Source organism: Gavia stellata, chromosome 17, assembly GCF_030936135.1.
Source record: "Gavia stellata isolate bGavSte3 chromosome 17, bGavSte3.hap2, whole genome shotgun sequence".
Lineage (NCBI taxonomy): Eukaryota > Metazoa > Chordata > Aves > Gaviiformes > Gaviidae > Gavia > Gavia stellata.
The window spans coordinates 14,268,297-14,295,738 of NC_082610.1; the positions used below are offsets into that span (position 1 = coordinate 14,268,297).

General features: G+C 43.5%; 1 protein-coding gene across 1 annotated transcript in view; it reads right to left on the minus strand.

Moving 5' to 3' along the window:
- Positions 1-26,904, minus strand: part of RRAS2 (RAS related 2) — a 45,333-nt gene extending 18,429 nt beyond the window's left edge. The window contains exon 1 of the mRNA XM_059825754.1: positions 26,800-26,904. Within this exon, the coding sequence (XP_059681737.1) occupies positions 26,800-26,904 (105 nt within the window). The remainder of the gene's footprint in view (positions 1-26,799) is intronic.
- Positions 26,905-27,442: the final 538 nt, after the last annotated feature.

Sequence of the window (27,442 nt, forward strand, 5' to 3'; positions counted from 1 at the left end):
ACGCTATCAACAGGGAGCTGCTACGAAGCTGCAGTCCAGCGGCTGGCTGCGTAACATGTGTCCTTTTATCTTCACACAAGGCTTGAAGGGCATGCAATGGAAGGCAGCCCAGCACAGTCAAAGCACACCACTACAAGCAAGTTAAAGGAGCGTTACATGCCAAAATATTCATCCTTGCTGTGTCTATAATCTCCATTTGTATTTACTAAATATACACTTACTGTTTCAAAGAGTCACTAGTCACTTATTTAAATTTTTTCCACATGTTTAAATTTTTGGTTTCAACCCAGGGGAGGCAAGGAAATAGAAGGGTTTCCACCCTCCAGCTGAAGTTACAGACCAGCTCTGGATTTAAATAACATCTACAATTTCAGCATTGCAAATAGCCCCCAAAATCCTTCCCAGCTATAATTCGTAAATCAGAACTTAAAACAAACATGTTGGTGAATGCTACACACACCAAAGCTTCAGCTTTAGACTTGAGTACACTCCCAAATACCTGAAATACACGATCAAGACATCTCCTAGGCTATACATGCTACTTGACAGAGTATTTCTTTTGGCAGTTTCTCCTTTGACTATCACTAACGTTATCATCTCTTTTCTAGCTTCTTCCTCGTGTCCTCTGCACTTCACCAGTAACATTTGCCTGCTCCTGTCCCACTCGATGGATGTAAAGTCCAATTCAGGATCTGTAGCGGCATGTCTTCACACCATGGGCATAGAAGAAGTAACACTATCAGCTACAGCCCTGTCACACCCCACATCGATCAGATCAGAAGTACTTAATCCAGAAAAAGACAGAAGAGACCTTGGTCAGGTTTCTAAATACCTTTCTTCATTTAAATGAGTATTTCTGACAGTTATTCCAAGTCCTAGACAAAGTCAGTGCCAGGGTTTAAGACCAGAAATATAGTGCCCTGGCCAGTTAGTGGGACCATAAGTGAACACCTTTCTGTTCGAGGTACTTGGCTACATGGTAGGAGCTTTCTCAGACCATGAATGACTGACTGCATACATCGGTGTGTAACCTTCACTGCTTTGCCACCCATGGAAATCTTACAGCCTCTGCCTTTCAGCTCTTCTATGTAAGAAGAGTGACACAGCAGCCAAGTCCACACCAACATGACCAGTGTCACATTGTGCCCTCCTCCAGGCTGCAGAGGAGGTCAGAGACTATTTCAAGGAGTTTGAATCTACATTGCTGTCCCTGTCCCTAGAGGAGCACAAACAGGTTCAATGTCACCATGGACATGTCCCTAGAGGACGGGTGGCTGTAACCTGCCACCTCGCTCAAGCACCACGCTGGCCTGGGTCCAGCACTAACCTGCCCAGCAGAACTGGTGATTAAGCCAAGCAGCTGCTAGGGCCTCAGCGCCTTTAGAGATTAACTGAAGAACCTCCTTTCACATGACAAAGGAGGCTCCCAAAGTAATTTCTTTAGAAATACTTGAGTTGGCTGGCTGGAAGACAAGGAAAACATGCAGGAAAAAACCTGAACTGACTTCTGGAAGCAAACTTAAACCACGACTGCATTCCAGAATGAAGGAACCGACACAGCAAAATATACAAATTCAGTATTTTGCAGAGCTCTATGTACTGGGGTCACAGAAAAAACAAACAAACAAAAAAAGCACACCACTGATTAGATAGCCTTTGACAAGCTTGTTAAATACTTAACATACACCTCCCCAAGAGCAGGCAGTTCACTGGGGCCTGATGTTTCCAGTCAGGTCTAACTGGCAGGTGTTGGGGGAGCGGGAGATGGGTGCTGTTGGGGTCGACACAAGGAGTGCCACCTCCGCAAGGGGCTGGGGCACTGCACAAAACAATACCAGGAAGGCTGCAGGAGCTACCCACGGCAACCCAGCACCCTTTAGACAGAAGTGCTTGAGGTAGCATTGGGCATGCTTTGCTGGCATAAACAGTCATGCTTTGCAGAACGAGGGTAAGTGTTTTGGTGTTGAACGCTGGGGAGAGTGGGGGACCAAAGGTCTAGAATCATGCTGATGAAGACCAGACTGCAGAGAGAACGCATAAAACACTGGATCATGCTCCAGAAGGCCAGGTGTATCCTCCTCCAATTATCCCATAGTCATACAAATCTTTAAGAGTTACTTTCTTTTAATTATACAAACAGTAAGAGCACCTGTTCCTTTCTTCTGAAAAATATAAATTAAAAGATAGTCAGTGCTTGTAAGCAGTCAATGATGCTTCCCTCACTTCACACTACTTCCCGCGCCGTTCTAACATAGACTGCCAGCGTTGTTATGGCTATCCAGGGAAATGGATGTCATTTCTAACTGCAACTACTGCAATTACCCAGTGATGTGAAATACTTCATAGTTTCATGAACAGTGAAAACTGAGACACAAAGAGAGAAGAGGATTAAACTGAAGAGCGTTATAGGGAAAGAAAGATGCCACAAGCCATATATAAGCTAAACCCTTTGGAAATTCATACACAAGCCGAGAAGTTCTTTTATTTGTTCCTGAAGAACTAGCACTACCTATACATATAATACTGGTATTTATGATTAAGTACATGTTTAATCAAATCTTAATGGTTCTGTTAAAGAAGAAAATCATAACTGAGAATGCAAAGTTCTTGAATAACCCATGGTGGCCTCAGAGTGCATGCATTAGATTATCCCCCAACACAATTCTAAGACAGAAGAGATCCAAATCTTGAATTCTGAGTAAGATATGGTAGGATACAAATATAAACATCTGACTTGGTTAAGCTTAGGTAAGTCTTCCCCTTAACTTTTTTATGCCATGCAAGGATTATCAAGAGCTTGTGCTTGGTCTGGAAACACTAAACAAAGCATGAGTTAATCATATTTTACAGCCACATACTCTTCTCTCTCCCTCTCTCCACTCCCTGCCCTTCCACATACAGTGATCACTGAATGAACACATCAGAAAAAGAAAACTATTAAGCAATCTGTGTTCAGTGCATAGGCATATTTATTGCACATAGCCAAATATAACACAGCTTTTTTTTTTTTTAATGGGCTTTGTTGTGGTCACTACCAAAAGTACCTAAAAAACCCCCTAACTTTGCTTGCCTCACAGGTGTTGGGAAACATGAGTTAGGATGGGGGGAGCAAAGGGAGAAAGGGTATAGAGGATAAAGTGTCTTCAAGCTGAAGACTAATACATATATCTGAATTCTGTCTACGCACCTTTAATTTTCGTATTTCCTAAATGAATACTTGAACTTCGTATCCATAAACACACTCATTTCCAGCGATGTTTCTCTAGACAGTCGCACGCTAGGAAATCCCACAGATTTCATCCACAACTCGGCAGGACTGACTCGCGTTAGGGACTTAAGAGCCACGTTGGTTCTGGAGCATCAACTTATTGTGAAGGTCACACAGTGGACTAAGACTCAGGGAAACGAAAGACTGAAACCAAACTAACTTCTGTGCTCTGAAAGGGAACATCCATCTGCTCTTTACACCTTTCAACGCTCCTAAAAAAACTGCATGATAGTTTTTGGCCTTCCTCTAATTGCTACTTCTAATAAAGCAGTTTTACATGGTTTAGCGGGCATGGTGGTTTGGGGTTGATGGTTGGACTTGACGATCTTAAAGGTCTTTTCCAACCTTAATGATTCTGCGATACCTTCTCCAACCCTGCCTGAGCTGCAGCAGCACAGGAAAGACTCTCCCTTTTTTTCTCCCTCAAATGTGGCACCCAAGCCGTGACTTGCAAAACAGCTCAGGCTTACAGGCAGAAATCTGGAGAGTTTTTAACTGCTACAGATAATTACAAGACTCTGAAAAAACTAAGAACCCACCCGGAGACAGCAGATTCGCTTGGGGAAAAGAAAGTGTCTTTGAAACATGACTAAGGCAGCCTCTCAGTGCTTGTTCAAATCATAGAGCTTTCAAGAATAACCGTAACAACTACTTTATTGAAAAATGACATGCCTTTTTGCTAACATCCTACCAAGCTTAAACATACTGTTAGGCTAACTCTTGCAAAGCGTTAATGTAGCCTCAACACTTGAATTATGGATGGAGTGGGTACTGGTTACACGCATATAACATGAATGCTGATGAGAGTGGAGTTTTTTAATATATATTTTGAAATGCACGTGAACATCTTTTTAAATACTATCTTCCTTAAAAAACAGACTGATACTTTTTTAAAAACAGCTTTCACCTTTTACACCCTACCTGAATCTGCACTGTGCCTACCTTTCCTTTCAGTTGCTAGCGTACAGCTCTCCACACTGCACATCAGCTCAGTGTCAGCAGCTCGCCAGCCTATGAACATTTGCCCTGCAATTTATAATTCTCTAATTTCTCAAAATCAAACCACACCAAACACCAAGTACACTCACAGACAGACCTGTTTTAGGCAATACACGCATTAAACTTTGGCCTCTTGAATACTTCCTGGTGATGTAGTTTTTGTTACTCAAGATCAGAGAACATACACTTTCACCGTCTATTAAGACTTCTCTGTAATGCCTTGAATTGATGCCTTTTAATGCCAGTAAGCACCTACAAAATTCTTTGAAGGCAGCTATGCAATTTCTCAAGTCGAAACATGTCTGACTGTAAAATGTACTCTTATAGTGCAAGCACAGATGAGTCTTGATTTAATTTCGTTTTTGCTTCACAGTAAATATGTGCAAGAACTATAAACACACCAAGTACTTAATCTTCCTGATCTTAGCCACTTGCAATTCAAGGAATGTTTAAAGTATTTGCTACATACTATCTTTTCATCCACAAAATTTTATCAGGTTCAGGCAGTTTTCAACATAGTAGCTCACACAAGCCCTTCAGGATGAGCTCCGGTTTTTACCTCAAGCAGCCCATGGTACCTTTTAAAAAGTACATATCTGATTTTAGGATATGTGTATAACCAGATCACGGGGAATACAGCTGTAAGTGAAAAGAAAGTAAGGTTACACAAAAAAATCCCCTGGTGGGGCGGAAGTAAAGTTACTGGAATACCTTTTCTCATACATATGAATTCATTAGAACACCTCAAGATATATGGTGTAATGTAAGAGCTTTTGATTTATAAATTGAAGTACAGTAACAGGGTAAGACTTACAATCAATTAAAGTAGCTCTTCACTAACTTAAACCTACTAAAACACAGTCAGCAACAGACTTCAGGTTAGGGCATTTACAGTCTATTAAGAAAGAAGCCACTTCACAGCTCCTTGAGAAACGTACTGAAGAACTGAAATGCAGATTGGAAAAGTTCATTTCACGGCAAAAAAAAAACCTCTTGAGGAGAGGGCAGGTATTCATGTCAAATCAGAACCTTTAAAATAGGTTCAGGTTGCAAACAAATTGCTTGTTAATTGGACTTTTCAGATTGCCTAGCCTAGGGTACAGACATTTGAACCCATACACTTACATTAATGCAGTAAGAAGTTTTCCTAGCCCAAACAAGCTAGTAAAACAAAGCTTCACTTCAGCAGCTCTAGTACATTTTAGTAATGTTAACTCCGACTTCACGTTTTAAGTACCTGAAAACGTTCGCACCCTGGGACTCCACAGCAAGCTAAGGTCAAAACTTTCTGAAGTTAATACCTTTCTTATTCTGAAAGTAGAAAGTAAAGATCTGGTTTAGGTAGTAAGAGCCTTTTCCTGCCTTTACTATCACATTTCAGTTCTCTACAAAGCCAGGCACTACTGTCAGTTGTGCAGGTTTGCAATAGCCTGGAAGAAGATGCGGGCTTGGACCACAGTTCATCAGAAAGAGCCAGGCAGAAAGCCTGAGGAAGGTACAGCCTGCACGTTCTTCCTCTTAAAGATTTGTTTAACATGGAGATACAGCCAGGTTAAGCAGTCCATTAAACCTACAGTCTTCCAGAATGATTCAAGTTAGGATTAAATATTTGTAGGATATTATTTCACAATACAATTGAACTACATTAGCAACTTCCTGCTAGCGGAAGAGGGAGGTTTTGTCATCCCCACTCCTGACCTTCCACTGTGGTTCCCTGCTGCCTGCAGCACAATCAGACAGTTCAAACCGCCAGCTAAAAGTTAAAGAAATCCCCCATACAAATACTAGCCAACTGCAAACCACCTTTAAATGTCCAGACAGTTCAGGAAAGCTCACAGCGTATCACTGAAAGATGCCTTTTCCCCCAACTCTAATACATATATAAAAAATAATTTTAAATATATAATTTGCTTTTTTATATATACATAAAGCGCCAAACATGGACTGAACCAAAAGAGTGAAAGGTTCCCGAAGTTTTCATCATACCACTTGTTCTGTTAGAAAAAGACACACAGAATCATAGGCACATAGGTAATTAAAAGTTAAGCTAGCTCTTTCAGAGCCAGTAAACACATCTCATTTATACTGTGAGATCACTGTAGTCATAGATAGCACTACACTCGTTCCTGTCCTGTAATTTTTTTTTTTTTTTCTATTACCACAGTTAATCCCATGGAATTTTTGAACACCAGCTTGGACAATATCCAACATGAAAACATTCAGCTTCATTAGCAAAGTCTGGAGTACTTTATTTTGCAAAGATTTATTGACTTATCACTAGAAGCTAATTATTTAGGAAAAGCTATAAAATAGCACTTACATCTAACAAGAACTGTTGCGTCAGAAGGTAAGCACAGTTGCAATAGCGTTATTTACCCAAATTATTTATTTATTCAACTCCAACCTTTTGGCCTGTGACTAGACTGTCTAGACTCATTTTGCAGACTTTCTTTACGTTTTGCAAGTGCCATAACCAGAAGTGCCAAGAATGCTGAAATGGCAGCTGTGTTATTTAGACATCTATTTTCATTAGCAAGGCTAATTATTACTAGTCTTCCCCCAACATCCTCGCCCAATGAAGTGAAACACACAAGGCAGTTATCTTTGAGACAGGAAAATTTTAAATGATAATGAAATAATTGGTTGCCTACCTACGAAATAATGGACTTGTTGAAAGTGTGTTAAGCATTCAGGAGTGCCAATATCTGAAGCTGTATGATGCAGATATTATAATGGTAAAATGTGCAGCAAAATCGATTAAAATGAAAACAGATTAGGCAACTTCCCCTTAGAAGAGGGTATCTGAACAGCTTGCAGGTGGCAAGCTATCAACAAAAAGCTCATGCTAAAAAGACTACAATAGTGATAACACGCTAAACGCACACTTTTAACAAGGCAGTTTCTTAAGTTTTCCTCGCACCGCAACAGAGACGGTGTGAAAGCCATAGCAAACCGGGCTGATGGACTCAAGGCATGCGAGCCCCACGCTGCAGATCCCTCAGCCGCAGCGGCTCAGCAGTCACGAGTACCCGCCACGCTCCTACACCAGAAATTTTTGCACATTCATATCAGTCATCACACTGTATTCTAAGATGAAAATGTGCTTTCTGCCTCCTGAAACTATTTCTCAGAAGTCTGTGGCGAAGCAGTAAAACCTCAGATAGGGGGAGAATTGTATTGGTCAACAAGTGTTTTTTCCATGTGATTTTACTTCCAGATTTGGCAGCTCCGGGCAGGGCCAGCACACGGGCTCCCACAGGGACCAGGAAGGAGAACAGAGCACCTATGTGCCAGTCGCTCCCGAGTCCAGCAACAAGTTCCACAGCCTTAATGTCCCCCCTGCGAAGACAGGTTTTTCAAGAGACCGACATTTCAGCATCAGATTTTTAACCCAGACACGTCAAGGAGCAGTACTCATAACCTTAGTTTGCAATTTAGAGCCAAACAGCAAAAAGCTTAAGAGTGCTTCTTGCCTTGTCTCTAACCTAAGGTGTCATGTTAACGCACCCAATTGTGAGGGTGAAAAGGAGGCAAGGGGATCTCTTCCAAGGCAGGGCAGGCTGCGTAAGCCTTTTCGCGCCAGGGACAGCGTGTTCAGATCTTCCTGGCACACAAGCAGTCCCTTTCTTTTGTTCAACTGCTTGGGCACGGCATTCAACAGACCCAGTTCTGACAGAGGGGAAGAAAAAAAGAATGGACTTGGTCATTGTCAACCAAACTTAGCAGAGCAATGTGATAAGTTACTCCACCCTTGAAGTAAGACAGAGAAATCCTACCCCAGCTCAGCAGAGAGATACCCGACACAGATTTCAGTGATGCAGGCTGACCTGAAATCACGATGCGGCATGATGCCTGTCAAAAAGCACAAGTATTTTAAACAGAGGCTAGGCTCACAGATGTAGACACTACTGCTTCGTAAGTAGTGGCTCAACTTAATACCACTATTTTCAAAAACTCCAGGCTTCTGTAAGAACGGAAAATTAGAAATCCAATATACAGAGTTCAATGAACCCGCAGCGTGGACTTGTGTAACTGAAACAAAGCTTCAGATTGACAAACCGCTTTGAAAAAAAGTAGTACTGAGTATTTCCCATCACAGATACCAGCAGAGTACAATGCTTTTCTTTCCAGCCTAATCAGTGCTTACAGAAAAGTTAAATCTTAATGTCCTTGGAGAAAGTCTTCATAGTCTCTTCTATTACCACCAGCAGCAGATTTCAAGATCAAAGGTTATTACTCCTTCACATCTGACAACAGCGTCATTCAGACTGGTTTTCTCATCAAGTGGTAAGTTGCAGTACAGTGCATAAGGATTGTTTACAATAGGGAATGTAGCATTTAATTTCTGACCTTTCAGAAGCAAAGCCACATGTATTGGAACTTTTACATTAGAGACGGTTAGCTGAAGTTCCTAGAAGAAATACAACAGGTCATAGAGAAAATTTTACCCTAAATAGAAATAAAAACAACAACAACAACGCAACCCCAAACCAGCAGAGTCATGGTTGGGAAGGCTTGGAAGTTCCATGTTTTGTGTCAGTGTCCCACAGGTCAACCCAAACATCCCATCCTGCTGTAGCTCCAGCCCTTATGTTTTATTTCTCTTTGAGGTCTGTGCCCATGCCTGTGCTACACTTCCAGACCTCAGTGACACAAAGTTGCTCCGAATCAGTGAATTCACTTTTAAACCAGTGAATTTGCAGATTAACACCTGAAGCTTACGTACAAGGTACCATTTTCTGTGCACCACACCCCCCAATCCATACTTGCTTATGCTTAGCTCTAGAGTATCAAACCGGGCAGTACCTATTTTACCCAAATTATTTTTACGGCGTGCATGAAGTCACACCAATGTCAGAATCACACATCAAGCAAGGGGGAGATGCCTTCATGGCAGAGGATGCAGGGACAGCCCTCCCTTTTGTTCCACCAAGCAAGCGGCGGCACACAGGCACGCCCCAGCAGCGTGACGGTCCTGAAGCCGCATCACTCACGACAGGAACGTTTACTAGGGAGGTTGACAGAAGCAAGTTCTTGAGTGGCGTTACCCTCCCAATTAAGGAACACTTTAAAAGCACGACGTGACCGATACTGTCGCAACTTACATATGGGGAAATGTGTACAGACTCAAATTCCAGGAACCAGAAACTCTCGAGTGGTTTTACAGTTGCTAATCCTGACATGAGAGCAAGATTTCATAATGCAGAACTGGTTACAAGCACTGTCTCACTGAAGTTAGCCTGGTAGCTGATCTACAGGGAAAAGGAAGAGACCCTAAAGCCCCAGCAAGCACAATTCAAAGGCTCTTCAGCAGTGCCAGAACTTTCAGCCTCGGCAACTGTAGATTTTAAAGTCTAAAGAGTGCGTGTCAAATGGAAACGTGCTTATGTTCTCAAATTTTATTAAAAGTGCTTTTGCCCTCAGTATTCAGTCTACATAATTAAGCAAGCTTCAATTTCAATCTAAAAAAAAGCATATTTACCAGCAAAACATTTGCTTATACTAAAACCAACCACAGGGTTTCTTCCCCTTCGTCTCTGCACCTGCAGGTGTAGTACCAGTCTTAGTCAGCATCACCCCAAATCGCAGAGCAGGGAAACACACAGGAAACTCAGAGGGAGCTTACTTTTTGCTTGGAATTATCACAGACGCCACATGGAATAGAAAAAGAGAGAGATAACCAACATTACGTAACATCTACGGCATTAACAATGTTAGATGAATATTCCACATGACCTTTGAGCTAGAGGATCTAAGCAGTTAGGTGTTAATCCTGTCTTTTACACTTTTAGACAATTTATTATCTTAATAGCAAGGACTGTTTTACCTCAGTGAGAATACAATTACCCCCAAACCAAGTGCTGTTATAAGTAAGGCAAAAAAATAAGTGCATCTCCTGTAAAGCACTATCCTCATTCACTTAACAAAACCCAGCAACACAGTATGCTAAAGACGAGTGTTAGCAGATTTGTTCTCATATTAAGATCTGCTTCCACTATACGACGCCACAAACTACAGTTTTATGTGCAAATACCTACTTTCACATTACGAAAAGCCACATCTATTATGAACCACATCAAGAAACTGCAAGCAAACATTCAGCTGAGGTGCTACATAATCAAACACCACACGAAGTCAACAAATGTTTTTACAGTATGGCCATTTACGGTAGCAGTAAAGAAGGCAAATGAAAGATCAGAGCAGTTTTACACCGAGCAGCATCACTTCCCATGGTGGAGTCGATTCTCAGTAACAGATAAAAAACCTGATTGGCATTAAACACTACATCCACAGACAACCCCTCATTGTTTAGGGAATTCACAGTTTGAGCCAGAAGCATTTGCTGGAGTCACACAGACCTCAGGATCACTGGAAAGCAAGGTCTAGTATTTTCTTCTCCACCATCCTGTTTGGCAGTACGTCAGAGCAGGTTCCAGTTCTCTACCCACAGCTCGTGAATGAGGCTCCTCCAAGGGGAAGGAGAGCTTAAAGATCAAGCTGAGAGCAAACGCTTCAGACAGTCTCATTCAGAAGCCCACATAAACTGCTAAAAGGAAACAGTGCTTTATTTCTTTGAAGAGCTGGATGCTCAGGCAAAACCTGAGGTCTCCAGTGAAGAGCTCTTCTCATGAAACTACGGGTGTTGCAATTCGTTGCTTGAAGCACACACGCTCCAAATATTAACCTAGCCACACATGCTGGGATAGCACAGCACTGAGACAGCTGTTCTCCACTGTTGGTTCTGCCATCTAAAGCTTGTAAACCCAGCTTTGCTTAAATAATTGGCTAGCAAATTAATACTGCAAATAGGGCTTTAACATCAAAATGCTCTTCCTCCAGTACAGCAGCAAACTCTCGGGAGACTATTAAATGAACCGACAGAACTTAAGACCATTGAGGGAACGCAAACCCCCATCAGATCTAGAAATGCTCATCCTCCTTTTTGCATTCTTCCCTTGCTCCTTACCTAACCCTCCTATTAAAAACCTTAGGGGGACCATCTGCGCTGCAGACACACAAACCCTTCTAAAAGGGTATTTCTAGTACTGCCTTTGCTGGTGTCCCAAAGCTTAACAGACTCCCCCCATCCAAAGGTCTTCCCTTTGTGGGATTTTTAGGCTCATCTCTCCTCCCATGTAACAAGCGATAGAGCAAGAGGAAATGGCCTCAAGTTGCAGCAGGGGAGGTTTAGGCTGGATATTAGGAAAAATTTCTTTACTGAGAGAGTGGTGAAACACTGGAAGAGGCTGCCCAGGGAAGTGGTGGAGTCACCATCACTGGAGGTGTTTAAGGAACATGTGGACGTTGCACTGTGGGACATGGTTTAGCAGGCACAGTGGTATTGGGTTGATGGTTGGACTTTATGATCTCACAGGTCTTTTCCAACCTTAATGATTCTGTAATTCTGTGCGAAAGGTGCGAACTTAAAAACTAAGGGTTCACATTCAGATATTTCAGATTAGTAACAGCATATCATCAAGATTTGCTCTGGGGGTTTCCAGTAAGGTGATTTCCCTTCTGTCCCCTGTGTGCTCTCATTCTTACAAAGAATTTACATAAGTTCTCAAATAAACTTGTTTTCTAAACTCATGAGCTGCTGTCAGGCCGCACAGAGCAGCCAGATCACATGATTTACTTCATTTGCATTAGAGGATACATGTCGACTTCTCTATATGACACTCCTTTACAGACATCAGCTGAGGAGAAAAGCATCACTATCTGGAAAACACAGGTGCACATCAGATTAATATAGGTAATGAAAAGCATCGGTAAACATAATACCTAAACCATGTTCAAGTATGATCAAAGTAAGGAAGGACAAGGGCCCATGAAAAATCACTCCATCATGCTAGTTGTACTTCTCCACTTAAGACAAGTTGGTTCCACTGCCTGCTGCTCTCTCTCTGATTTTATGATTACCAACTTGTAACAAACCTTCAATAAAGTAAGCTACCTTCTTCAGGACAGATTCTGTGAACAGCCACTGCCACAAAAGCAGCTCAGAAATTTGTTCATTACGAAGATATTTTGCCTTTTAAAAAAAAGTTACTTATACCAATATTAAAGAAGATAGCAAGCTCAGAAGAGAGGATACTAGTATGAATCCAACAAACAGCACAGAAAGTATTAGATTTCTACACAGGCTAGTAGCTATATACAAGGAAGATCCTTTTTGTTTAATATCTTAACTTGACAAATTAAACTTACACTATCAAATGCCATAATCGGTGACACTACACTAGTTTACAGTCTTTCAACTTAACAGGTCCCATAAGATTTTCCAGGAGGGAAGCCGTTACTCCCGAAATGTACCCTTGCCATTCCTAGCTGCCTTTTAGACACCTCCAAAGCAATCCATCCATTCCCCACCTCATTTCTGGAGGCCATAATCCAAGCGGAGGCTGATGCTACAGTGCAGAAAGCACAGCACCAGAAGAATTAGCTATCCCATGCAAAGTGCAAGAACAAAGAAGGCAACCCAGGAGTTTCTGTAGCATGAAATAGAGCAATTATAAAATCCCCAAACAAAAACATTAGAAACAAAACAAATTCAAGTTCTCCTCTGTCCAAACAAGTTCACATTGATAGAAACTGAGCAGCTAATAAATAAACTACCTGAGCCCAATTCATAACATGTACATAAGTGAGGAACTCATACCAAACTAGCCAAGTTCTTTGCATGCCACAGCCCTCTAGTACTGTAGCAGGTTAGCAGCACTTGAAAAATTAGCTTTATCGTACATCTAGTAGAGAAGACAGCTTAGAACATCTTGTCCTGAAGGAAAGAATATACTCCATCACCTAAAAGAACTCATTTTCATTACGAAAATCATCTCTACAGCAACTTTTAAATTCACATTGTAATGTGCAATATTCTTCCCTGGTCTGACAGGCACACACAGTAAAGTATGACTTCAAATATGTAGAAAACACCATTATTTGATTGCTTTCTTGAGCAAAGAACTTACGCAAACATTTTGTTTAAAGGTATAAAGAGGTAGCAGCACAGTGAATGTCATCTTAAAGCATGTGAGCGATGTGCAAAGACCTTCAATTTGTTTACTTTCAGAAGAAGGTTTTAGAATGCACAGGGTTTGATCAGAGGTTTTTTTAACAACAAAAAAACACCTACTGCTATTTCCGCTCCCATATTCTACCGAGTAGTTATCTTGTGGTAAAGGCATTCAGTGAAGAGAAAACAGAGCGTGGAATGCACAGGCAGCCAGCCTTCTGCACCGAAACCACAGGAAAGCACATTAGTTTCTCTCATTTTTATAGATTAGAAACAGGTTCTTCAACTTCATCATACTTAGAATAATGGACTATTCAGTGTTACTCAGATTTCCAGTAATCATAGGTGAAGTCTCCAGACAGGCAGTACACCAGCATAACCAGCAGAAACCCTTCAGAACACCTTATCTTCTTGCTGGTTAACTCGTACGTAGCCAAGTGTGCACGTACCTCTGAACACAGCATTACCACCGCACAGCTCTGCCGGCTTTTAACATGGAGCAAAGCTAATGTTATTTATAAGGACAGGGTGGATGCTACCAATTAAAGGCAAGTGGTCTCTCTTTTGAGCTTTCTTCCAGCATTAGAAAGTATTTTAATTGTAACTCTTCTAGACTCATTTCCTGTGCATGTGTTAAAAGAAACCTTTCATAATGCCCAAAACTCAGAGCCATATGCATTACAAACTTGTTGAACAGAATCAAGACCACACCAACGAGCTGTTGTTTTTGGTTTTGGTGTTTTTTTAGAAAGCAAGCAAAGTTACAACAAAGTCCTCTTCAAATATGTTTTGACACTGACAGCCTACATGCTTCAGGTTTAGGAAATTATTGTCAGATCCTGAAGATAAGACATAACAACAAATGTAGGGATATCTTCCTATGAACCGCCATGGTAGCCCACTGCCAGGGGAGCAGGCGGCCACTGGTTTGCGACAGCACACACTTAAAAGCACTAGCGTGGAAGCTGACAAAAAGTCAGTGCTCCAGCTCGGAGGTGTTCAGCCAGCAAAAACAGAACTAGCACACACATGGGGTTTTGCCCAGGAGAATCAAGTAGCGTGAGCCCCTTTCACTAACTACACTTCACGTATTCTCTAGATTTAGGAGAGACCAGAGGCATCATAATTATTCAAGGAAGAAGTTACAGAAAGATGATACATACCTAGCTGAATAGTGTTAGGCAATCACAGTAGCATCTCATAATAACTACTAGCACTGGGGAAAGCTGAGATACTTTTCAATTTCTCAGCCTACTCAATTGGCATGGAAATAGTCATGCACAAAACAGCTAGCTAAAGTACATGCACTGCAAGAAATTTTTAACATCAGCTGTTAGAAAACTCAGTCTCGATTATCTAGCCTGAAGCAAGTGGCTGCAGCTTAAATTATTCATCTTCTGCATTCACCCTGAACAAATTCTTCCAGATCACCACCTTCCCTCACACAGGGAGGCAACCAGCACCTTTTTCAGGAGATCACATCCAGAGATGCAGGGCTTTTGTTTATTTTCTTCAGAACATTTGTACGCTGAAGAAATGCACAAAATTTCAAGATGCAATTTTAGCTCTTAAGCTAGAAAAATCTCAGACTCTTAAACCTTGAGCAAAATCCCTAACTCAGGGGGATTTTAAGACCCCAGGTCACAATTCCACTGAACAGACATCCAGTCGGCACAGATCAAAGTATTTTCAAATTCTGCTCCAAGTGAACCATTCTATTATCGGTTTCCTTTTTTGGGAGAAGACTTCTGGTGTGTCAGTCGAAATATTCAAGTCCTCCCACAAAACAAGTCAAAGCAGCTATGGAGGAGGGGAAGCCACTGTTAAAAAATGCGTGGAATGTAACCTACTTGGAAGAAGGCAGATAATACTGGGACAAAGAAGTTGACTACTTCAGATCTGAGGCTCTTTTCCCATACAGTCACAACAACATAGATACTGGGCAATTTCAAATTTACAAATATTAGTGAATTTCATCAACCTTTGTAGAATATACGTGACTAAAAATTAGACTCACAGACAAAAGATTTAACAAATCCTTGTTACCTGATACACGCTATATACATTCTAGTGGGTGTAAAAACTTCTAGATAGCAAAAGGAAAAAGTGTCTTTACTTCAAAAGCTGAGCTTTGACATGTCTTATTTAAATTCAAAGAAGTTGAGATGCCTGCATCAATATATTTGAGCGTACCTTTCCAGCAAGATAGAAGCAAAGCAGAAGCTCCACAGGAGACGAAACGTTTTCTATAGTTAGTAGATTTAGGCCACAGATACAGGAACCCAGAAATTTTTCAGGTTTTAAACATCCTTGTTAAAAGTAAACCACTCAATTTAAAAATGTCTCCTCACACGAAGTAACGCTCTCAGAACTAACACCCGAGGGGATTAAAGGGCTAACCCACTGACAGGCAGCAACTTAACCTTCAGCCTTAGTGGTCTCAGAGATGCACAGGTACCTACTGTAGCTAGACTAGTCAGAAGACAACAATAGCTTGAAGCCTCAGAGCTGCCTTGACATTTCCAGCTGAACCTGAAAGAAAATCAAACGTCTTGCTCCATTAGCTGATCTGACACAGTCCGAAGTCAGAGGGACTTGAGCTGAACACCCTCTTAGCAGGTAAGAGGGCTCACTCATCAGTACTGTACAGAGGAGACATTTTGCAACTCCTCTTGTGTTTGCTCCACACGGTAAGAGCAGCCACTCTTACGTCTCATTCTCCATCGTGAGCAGAGCTGGAAGAGGTTAACTTCCCCCCTGTTGCAGAAGGCTTCATGCCGTTGTACACACATCATCTTCAGCGGTTAACCTGCGGCAGAAGCTGCTGCCTGCCCCATCCCTCCCCCACTTGCTCTGCCTGCACACGGGTCTCAGCAAAACTGCCTTGGTCCACATTAGCTACAGAGAACTTTACCTGGGGTTTTGTCATCCGTTGTACAGCATCACCTCCGATGGCTCAAGCGATGTAACACAGCAAGTCACAAACCGCGTAACTGCTAGAAGCGGAAGCATCTTAGGTTATCTTTACTGCTGAAGACCCGTTTTCATGTAACATTTAATGCTAAAATCATGCTCAAGAAGTTACAGTGAGCAGCCCAATTCCTTTCTGATGATTTCTTGATGATTCTGGAGTGCCTCCAGATGATTAATCCTCCCACAATCCAGGTATGGTATACAGCTTAAACGTTTAGTTATTGCAGCAATCAAACAAGATGAGAGCTTTAAGGTTTTGCACTTCAGCAGTCCATAGTATCATTTGTACAACACAAAATAGTATCGCACCAGAAGCTAAAGAAGTAGTTAAACCATACACAAGATTGAATAGCAGTTTAGTATACCTTTTCCCTTAGTTTGTGAGAAGAGAACTTCTGGACTTGGAAGAGCTAGAAGCAGAAGCATATGAAGCAAAGCTAAGCAGTCAACAGCACTGTTGGCTGGTGACAACCTGTTAAGAGCCAGCATTAAAAGTAGCAAGCCAGGATGTTCAAAGCGGTCCATTCACTGGATGCCACAGGCAGAACACTTCATTTCTAGAAGCAAAAAAACCACCCCACCACAGACACACCTTACCCCTACAGAGATGGCAATAAGATAGATCTCCACAGTTTACAACTTCTCATTTAAATACTCTCAGACCATAAGGCAAGACACATGTGGCTTAACTTAGCGCATAAGCAAGGTGAAACAACTCTAAGAAAGATTTTGGCCTCACAGGTTTACTTTCAAACTTGAGGGTCTGGAAATGGTTTATCACGGCATACAACCTACCGAAAAGTTTTCCGAATTCACTGCAGCATTACTCCTGAACACAGGAGGAGATCGTCTCCACCATGATATTTTAAGACCCCAAGCAGGATCTCAAGTTGAGAACTCCCAGCAGGGTGAGAACCCGGCTCATGGGGAGGAGGAACATCAGTTAAAGGGAAGTCCAAGTATGGGAAATCAAAATGATACAGCATGTATATTTGTGTCTTGGAAATCTCAATCAGGACATGTGGTCAAGATTCAGATAACACTGTTTGGGGTCTGGGGGGAGGCAGGAGAATAAGATGCAAGGGCAAGGATAGTATGTTTCTGGAGGATTTTAAAGACAGACTACTAGAAAAAAAACCTAAGCAGCAACTGAAATTGCAAGATGAAGTTAAAATACACTCATAATTGCATTCTTAGTAACGCTGGGTCATGCAAAGCCAGAACCCTTTTAAAAACATCACCGCTACTTACTTTATCGGGTTTTGCTAATGAAGACTTCTTATTGTGAGCTAGTAGAGGGAAACATCGTATGCATTTTTAACAGGACCTTTTTCTTTAGTAGAGTTGGTAGTACATACGCAAGTATATTATCAACAACTACTTTTCACACATGACTATAAAGGACCTTCATAAAAGGAGAGATAAACATAGAAATACTATTAGGAACACGCAATTTAGAAACCCCCTACCTCGAGCAGTACATATTACTGTAATCCCACTTACTTTCCTTACACAGAGTAAGTCTAGTAACAGAAGAAATCTAGCAGATCATTTTTCCACCCAAAGATGCCAGATTTTTCACACAGATTTATCACCGGCAACCTACCATTTCATGGTCTACTTAACACATAAGAAGCAAAATATTCAGATTTGCTTGCAGGTTTATAGATTTATAGCTGCTTAAATGAGGAATGCTGAAGATGCCCTGTGATATGAGCTGAGCAAGTTAGTTTTATCAGAAAAAACTCAAAACAGTAACTGCAGTGATTTTAAAATTTCTCCTTTTCCTAGCAAATACAACTAGTGACTCAACATATTATATCACTACAGTTATAGAATACTCAGAACAGGACTGGAAAAATAATTTGCTTGTAAGTTGCTTGGAAGCTCAAGTTTATTTTCTGGCTTAAAAGACTTAAGGAAAGTGACACACATGATTGTTATGAATATGTCATAGGTCTTCTGCATAAAGAACTTTGTAGAGTACTTTGGTTATTAGTGTTACACTAATTTTTTTGGCTTGAACTGTAGCATTTTTATGTGTCAGTGCTAACAACTAGTTAATTATTAATGCACGCTGGTCCTAGCAGCTAGTACTTTATGCTATCTTTAATAGTGCCCTTCTGCGTACATTCCTACCATCTGAACTCACTCTGATGTAGATTTACCAGAAACTACAGTTTACTTTCTGGACACAGCTGAGAAGCTGGTGCAGGTCTGGTTAAACAAGCACGACTGCCAGATCAAGTTGTTTGCAGAGGCGCACAGTGAACCAGACAGGGTAACCGATCCCGGGTAAAAACATTCCCTGGTTATTTTTAACTCCGATCGCTTGTGGAGTTTCAGTGAACTAGATAGAGTAAAGAGCTATAGTGGTAAATTGCTGTGGCAGCATGGGGACCTTCTGAGCATTCTTCCTTACTGGTAGTACTAGCTTATCGAGTTAAACCTTCCATTAGAGCAAAGCCCCGTCTCTTCAGGCTTGAAAAGGAAAAACTTTTCCTTAGCCTCGTGCCTCCCCACTGCTTGTCCCTTCTAAAAAGCAAACGAACGACTAACTTGCCCTCACTTTCAAGGCCCTTCAGTTTCTCCAGCTGCATCAGCACGCCGCTCCGACCTGACCTGCCGCAGCTTCAGCACGGCCCTCCTGGCCGCGCACACAGCCCTCGCTTTCCACCGGGGGTTTGGGGAGCCCCACACCAGCCTCTTCGGGAGGCACCCTCTCCGTTTCAGTCCTCTGTAAGCACATTTGTATGTTACAAAAATTCACCACAGAACTTAATCGTCCAACAGGATCTCCATCTGTAAGTAGAGCTTAGGGCATTTCCCCAGGTAAGGAGGGAAGTGCACCGGTCCTCCTCGGTGACCCCCACCCAGCTCAGGTGCGAGGCTCTGCGTACCCTTCAGGACAGCTACAGTGCAAGTTCTCCAGCCTTTCCCTTTCCAGCAGCAGATAAGAATCCCTGACCTCGCTTTAATAACGGGCAGCGCAATGCTTGATTAGCCGCAAGATCAAGCACTTCAAAGGTGAATACGTGACCTTCTTTAACTTAACCATGAACAGCCCGTGCACTGCATTCCAGCAGGCCCTCTTAGAAGCAACCTAGTAAAAGCAAGCAATCTATGAAAAAAAGTAATTTTAACCTCATGGAAGTTCCATTTAGAAGCAGTGCTGCCTATCAGGCAGTTTACACATTGGGATGTGACTAGCTTAAGTATACGCATGCTGTGTTGTCGGAGGAGAGTTAGTAAGAAAAGGCAAAGCAAACAGATTAAGTAAACATCCTTTTTGTCTGCTATCTACTTCAAGTAATTAAGTTATAAAGAGAGGAAAGAAATATTTTCTTTCGTATTACCTGTTCCCACAGAGTGCCTTACAGGCTATCATGGACCCAAGCTGCAACCATACTTAGAACATAAAACCAGCAAAGAAGAGAAGGTAAAAAAAGGGCCGAGAAAAAAATTGTTCACAATCATGGGGCATATCTCTCTCAGTAAAGAAAGATACAGTTCAAGACAAATAGGTAGGGCCTCACTCACTGCTCAGATAGAAATAATTCACCCGGGATCCGACTCAAGTCTCTAAATTTGTAGTAACAGGCTACTGCTACTCTCTGTCAGCACTCCAAAACAAAACTCCAGCAACTTCGTAAGGCAAACTACTTGCCAGACAAACATTGCGTACTGGTGTTATTTACAATTAAGCTTTTCAATCTGGATCCCACTCAGTCTACCCCTTTCGGCAAAAATTTCTCCTGGTTGATCAAAGTTACATTCAGAAATCTTTGGACACGTTTTACGCAAAGCAACAGGGAAAAGTCAGGGGAAAAAAAAAAAGGAATTACAGGTGTGATTTCAGTTTTAATGCTGGTTTTATGTACTATAAGTGTGTTCTATTCCAAGGAGTAAGCACATGCTGCATTTACCTGGATGTTACCTCTTCCTTTAGTAGTGCTTATGGCCATAACTGAAGACATGACTACCAAAGCAGCCACCTGAATCATCAGAACCAATGGAGAAATTATCCACTTGTGTCATACCAGTCTAGACCTGAAGAGTGACTCATTTAAGAAGGTCTGCAAAAAACCTAGCTTCCTACCAGCTAGCCAGAAGACTGCTACATTTCACTTCATGAAGCTGGTATTTATCTTTGGGTACATCAAGGAGCTAAGCGACACTTTCAGTGCTGGTAATGCTTTTGGTAAATGCAGACAGGTTGTATAAAGTATACAAACGCGAGCCATTCAGGTCCTTCAAAATTCTCTCAATATAAGGGCTCTACTTTTACAAGAGCCACCCTCTATCACCACTACCTCTAATGGAATTCAGCACTCCAGCCAAAACCAGAAGCAGGAGCCTCTCCCTCTAGTACGGGAAGGAGGAACAGGGCTATGGGCCAGCGGCTGCCTATTCATCCCCGGGAGTGCAAAGGGCACACCGGCCAGTAATCTGGGAAGCTGTGCCAGTACGCCTTGTGCAAGTGGGCAGAAGAAGACAACCTGATAACCAAAAGGTACGTCAATATTTACTTGCTATATAAGCAACCGCTGCTAGGAGTTAACACATCGAAAGGTGCTTTCTGACTGTAGTGTCGTTTAAGTAACCCCAAAGGAATTTCACTTTGGGAAAGGACTGTAAATTCCTCAAAACCCGAATGATCAGCATCTCAAAATCTAAGCTCTACTCCAAATTTATGCCAGCTTTTGAACCCAGCTCAGGTCTACCCTATATGTGCATTAACACACAGCATCCCTGCAGGCTAAGTTACGATGCATTATACCATTGCTAGCTATACCAGCACGCTAACATACAAACTGATGCCTCCTTCTTGTCTGCAAGTTAATTCTGAAGCCATCTACTACACGTCCCAGGTTGTAGACCTACAACTAACCTGAGCAAGACAAATCTTTTGTTCGGCAGCAGTGCTCTAGGAAGCAAGGAGCTGGGCAGTTCAAGTTTCACAAGAAGTGCAGCAAGCAACCCTTATTATTCCAGGTGACTGCATCACAAGTGCTTTGTTTTGATGAGGATTTTTATTTCCCACCTTTAACCTCAATAGATGCCAACAATCAGTCGTTCACTCTCCTAAACTGTATTTTGTCACCTTGCATTGCATTGTACTACCTACCGTAAGAAGGCCCCATGCTTTATCAAAATGTAAGCATACCAGTCCTAGCGTCACCCTGCATGAATCTGCAGCCTGGAATTCATGGCATTTTATTCCTTTAATTTTCTTATGTGCTTACTTGAAGAACATTTTTTTTTGATAGTCAGCAACGGTTAGTCAGAATACCTAGAAACTGCAGAGGGATTTGCACGTCCCCCAAGTCTAGCGTACAGAAGTGGTACACTAAAACATTGGGGTCTGTCAAACATCCAGCACGCCGGCTCGAACACCAGCTGCATTTTCAGTTGTTGCTTTTAATCTGCTTTATGACTCTATTTTAGAGCTTTACCATAAATTCAGAACAAGCTATTTTCTTGCCCAACAGCTATATCAGAGATAAAAGATACTTTGAGATAACCCACCTTTAGCTTTATTGCTAGTTAATGAGAACTAACAGTCTTGTGAAAGTCGCAGCTCAGACAAGGAAAGGCAAAAGGGGGGAAAAAAAAAGTCTGAACAGCTGCTCACTACCCATCTGCAAGTCATATATGCTTGCTTTCAGACAAGGGGCCGATATTAACATTAAAGAGTCAACAAATCTACAGCCTACTCACTTTACTGACTAGTTAGTAGAACGGTAAGCTCAGCTCCAATCAGAACTTGTTACCGACAGTTTAAGAGCAGTAGGAAAAATACTTTATTTTACAAATTCGGCAGTAAGAATTAAGCTTGTAAATACAGCATGAAATCAGTAAACAAAAAACCTAAACACTGAACCCCTACATACATACAAATACAGCATGAAATCAGTAAACAAACAAAAAACCTAAACACTGAACTCCTACATACATTTTATATTACAAGGAGTGTTTTAGCAGTTTCAAACATGTTCATGCATTACCACAGTTAACATTAAGCCGATTGACAAACTAAGCTCAACTCAGCCACACTGAATTACATCCAGTCAATACCATCTCAAGGTTCTAGTGACATTTATTAACTAATACATTCTTGTAAGTCACCAAAGTCTACTCAGTATGCAAAAATATACATGTCATTGCCACAAAACAAAAGCCATAGTTTTATGAAGAGGAAAAACAGTATGACAAGTAATTTTAACAATTCTGATCAAAAGCATCCACTATTTGTGGAGCAAATTTGAAAGAATAAAACATTAGTGGGTTTCTTGCTGTATACAACTAAAACTAGCTATACATTGTTCAGTTTAGCAAAAAAAAAAAAAAGCATGAAGTAAATGGCAACTGCAGGATAAAAAAATGCAGAGGGTGGTTAGGTATTTGCTGGGCTGTACTCCCTTTGAGCAGGGAAACCTGAATATTACAAAGGGCTGAGTTAGAAGGGAATGTGGGGTATTTTGTGACAGACCTCTGCATGACAGCTGGAGAAAAGCTATTGTGGCAACAGCTGTGTGCTCTGCACAGCTCACCCTCCCAAATACCACAGCCGGCGAAGAGGCCAGTTAACTGCCTGCAACGCATTTTAAAAGTTTTCTGCCTCTTGGGATGTGAGCGTGATGGATTATTTGTGTACGTTTTAAATAAGAGAAGGAATGCTTAGTTCTATCACAGCTTTATAAGCTCCCGCGATGTAACGTTGAACTACCATCCACTGCTGCTTTCTTAAAGTTTATGGCTGCGACAGATCCCATCAACTCTCCTCTACAATTAAAACGTCTTCACTTCCTGTCTTAACAGCGCACAGGCTCAACAGCAGTAAGTTCATATATCATATCCTGATTTAAAGGAAATGATTTGGTATTTCCAGGATGAAATCCTGGCCCACCAACAGCAATATCGAGCTGTGTTTATCTCCCCAGAGGAAGAATTTTGAGGAACACACCAGTCATGTAACCACTGAAGGCTTTGATCTGCTAATTTGTACTCTAAAGTTTCTCCACGTTGTTAGATGAACTTCTGAAAAGTGAACCCAAGATCAGAAGCAATTATCCGCAAGTGACCAGTTACACCTCCTGTACCACTCCTACGGCACTGTACTAGTTAGCACAATAATGCCGAACCCTGGATGGGAAAGAGCTTTCATTGTACGACGTGGGTTTGCTCGCTCAGCCTCCTTACAAAAACATTGTTGTTTCAGCTCAGATTGAGGCACAACAATCTTCAGGAACCGATACTCTCTCGCACACAGGTCACCGTGCGCAGGAGCGCTTTACGTGCTGATCACTACCATAATAAGAGTCCAACCTCAGCCATTACTACCCTTGTAAGAGCAAACGCTCTCCGTTTTCCCACCAACACCTAAACAAGGCTAGAAAGGACGGATGCGCTGTGCACAAATCCCAGAAAGCTGGCAAAGAAAGAAGATGAACTGGTTCTTCCTACATCCTCCGTTCTCTTGTTTTCATTTATTTCATCTGAAATGAAGGGGGCTCCCATTTTCAAATATGAATCCTCCTTAGTCTTTCAAATATACAACATAAATCACAGCATGTGCTTTCCCATGATATCCTGCCACCACAATAGTCTTGTTTACTGGAAAATAATCAGCAGCACTGAAGTAGAAGCAAGAGTAATTGCACTTGAGTACCTATTTACTGAAAATTAAATACAGGATTATAGGAAAGCAAGACCAAGTGTGGAAATATTTGCTAGTATCAGTAAGAAGAAACTTTCCTTTTTAAGCTTCAAAACTGAGTTGGTGACAGCCGTATTTTAAACACAAGCAATAAAGAAGCAAAAGAGAATTGAAATCCTTCACTGACATCAAGATTTGTCATGTGGCAAGAGCTAGTTCTGATCCATGTTTTAGTGAAGACAACTACGAGTTTGTCACTTAATCCTAAGAAATTCCAAAAATGAAGCACATGACTTGCTTGTAATCAATTTTAAAACAATTCGGAGCAGTTTCTCTATGCAGTCTTAAAAGACAAACAATGTATCTGGCAATACACTTGCCCTACAGAAACTACAGAAGTTGTTGCATGGCATCACACGCACTTGGTAACATCATAAGCTTTAATAGCTCAGGAAGATACTGTGGTACATAAATAACACACCAAGCCGCTCTCTTATTGTCCATAACTACATAGCAAGCATGGAAAGAATACAAAACTCTTCTCTAAGGCATCTGAGGTTCTGTTCAGAAGGTCTTTATTTCCCAACTACTTCTCTTTTTTTTTTTTCAAAAGGTTGCATTTTCTGCTCAACATCGCATTGTGGTGGCAAGATTTTATCTGAAGATAAAGCAGCTGAGAGGACAAAAAGACATAGATAATTTAATACAAACTGACGCTAAGTTGTTTTGAAAAATTCACCCCAACATGTCAGCTTAACACTGCAGTGCTGTTCCCTCACCACTCTTTCAAAGTGAACTATTCCTTTTTCTGCTATTAATTTGAAAAGATTCTGATACGTGACAAAGCAGGCACAGGTTCCTCTTCTGCACATATTCACTGGAAGACTAGTGTCAGTGACAGCACTTGAGCCAAAACTTTTCTTTCTACAGGGGTGTAGCTCAAGCTTTTACTTCAAAGAATTAGTATCTACCTGCACTCAAATATTGAGATTACCCAGTACTCAGCAGAACCTTACTGCTATTAAAATAAATGGACATACCAAGGCATCCAGTGAGCTTCACCTTTTTTTGTCTCCTTATGTCTCTCATAGAAATTAAAGACCTTTTTTTTTTGTGAAGTTAAAACTTTCCAGAAGCCTTTAACATGTCCAGGGACTCCAGAGATCCACTTGGCAACATTTTCCAAGGCAGCAGCATCTCAGAACTGAACGTAAGCCGTGCCCAGCTGCACACGTTGCTGTCACAAGCAGTTCAGATGTCCACAGGAAGACGCAGGCAATACCATCTAAAGCACCAGTACCATGTTCGAGTGAATGGCACTCTAAGCAGCTTCAGTCAACAACAGTAATTAATTATCTCCACATATAAGCAATGAAGAATTCAATCTGCACATCCAGAGGACCGCAGTTGTTCCAGCCCCATCACCTTCAAACTGACCAGGGTGTCAGTATCTGACCAGCTATCTACAGGTCTGACAAACAAGGCACCTGTACAACACAGATTTCCCTTCCATCTCAAACACACCCTTCAAACAAACTTACAAAGAACTAACTCTCCTAAAGCGTCAGTTATTTTAACATCCTGTACAACACTGGATCTTCTAAGCATTCAGTATCCAGTACTGACCCGGGTTTTGACAGTGCTGTTTTCTACGTAGTTACTTAGTCTATGCGGCAGAGCTTAAATTCTCAGCAGAATATTACAGCTAACGAACACATGGACGCATGCATCAGTGAAGACAAGCCGAAGTGAAAAAATAGTCTATTTGCTATCAGATCATCTGTCCTAGCAAAACATTTTTTGAGAATATCGTTGCCCCGACTGTTAAAAGACAAGTTTGCTTTGCCATCCAACAGCCTATCTTAGGGGTAAGTAGAGTATCATGGCCTCTCCTCGGTGGAATTAAAGAAAATAAACAAAAAGTCATTCTCTCCAGATTCCCCCATCCGCCACCAGCAATACCAGCAAGCAGAACGCAAGCAGTTGCCTCCTCCTTCCCCCCCAAACAGACAGAGGTGGATTGACAACGCTCGCACGACAGCGGTACACACTAAAAGCAACAGGGCGGAAGATGGAAATAAATGAAGGGGGTATGGCCAAATCAGTGGCAGAACAGGAAAAAGGACTCTTCCTCGTGAGACTGATATGCAGGCTTTACATCACCTGTTCTGTCGTGGTTTTTACTGGAAACAAATAGAAAAAGAAGTTCAATTATCGAGAAGTTGCAGCAGCAGCAGGAGCCCCGGCGGGCGGTGGCTGGCCGCAGCCGGCACAGCGCGCCCCTCTCCGCAAAGCCCCCGCCTCTCCGCGGGCGGCGGCCGGAGCTCCCTCGCCCCTGGCGGGGCCGCCACAAGAGGCGTCGGCTCAGCCCCGGGGCAGCTATTTCGGAGCCGGACGCCCAGTGTCACCGCTCCCCCGGCCGCGGCTGGTTACCGCCACTGCCGCTTCCCGGGCGGAGCCGGACCCCGCCCGCGCCCCCGGCAGGCCGCCGGCCCCAGCGCCCCCGGCCGCCCCGCAGCCCCGGCGCTGTGCGCGCCCGACCCGGCGCGGCGCAACCCCACCCCGGCGGCGCCGGCCGCCGGAGCCGCGCAGCGCGGCGGAGGCCCCCGGCGGCGGCGCCCGGCGGGCCGGGGGCGGCGTCCGCCCCTTCCCGCCCTCCAGAACCTTCCCGGGGGCCCGCACCGCCCCGGGGCCCTCAAGGTCACGCCGCCGCCTCCCCGCCCGGCGAGCCCCGCCACCGGTCCGCGGCGCCTCCGGGAGCTGCCGCCCGCCGCGCCGGCCCCGGCCCCGGCCCCCCCCCCCCGCGCCGCGCGCCGGGCAGCGCCCAGGCCCCGGCGCCGCGGCCAGGCGGAGCGGTTCCCCCCCTCAGGCGCCGCGGCCCCTCACCTGGATGAACTGGATGGTGAGCGCCGACTTGCCCACACCGCCGCCGCCCACCACCACCAGCCGGTACTTCTCCTGCCCCGGGCCGTCCCTGCAGCCCGCGGCCATGGGGGAGCCGAGCGCAGCCGATCGCGGCAGCGCCGCCGCCGGGTCCGGCGCCTCTCTCCCTGCCTCCCGCTCCCCTCCCTCCTCCTCCTCGTCCCGCCGGGGCTGAGCAGCCGCAGGCCCCGCCGCCCCTGCGCTCCGCCGAGTGCGCCGCCGGCAGCGCCCCGCCGTGCGGTCCGGCAGCGCCGAGCGGAGCGGAGCGGAGGGAGCACCGCCCGCCCCCGCAGCCAGGGCGCCGCGGCTACAAATGGCCGCCGGGGGGCGGGGCCCGCCTCATCGCTATGCTAATGAGAGCCACTATATGCATGAGGGGGCGGGGCCTGCCGCTCACCGCCCCGGCGCTGCCTCCCTGCGGGCGGCCCGGCCCGGCCCGGCCCGGCGGCAGGGCCCCGCGGGCAGCGGAGGGCCGCGGTCCGGCTCCTCGGCCCCACGCCTCTTCGTTTGTACCGCGCGCGTCGTGACAGCCGCCGCGTCGCCCCTCTCCCGCCGGGGCGCTCAGGAGGCAGTCACCGGTTTCCTCGAGGGCGTCGCTGGGCGCCCG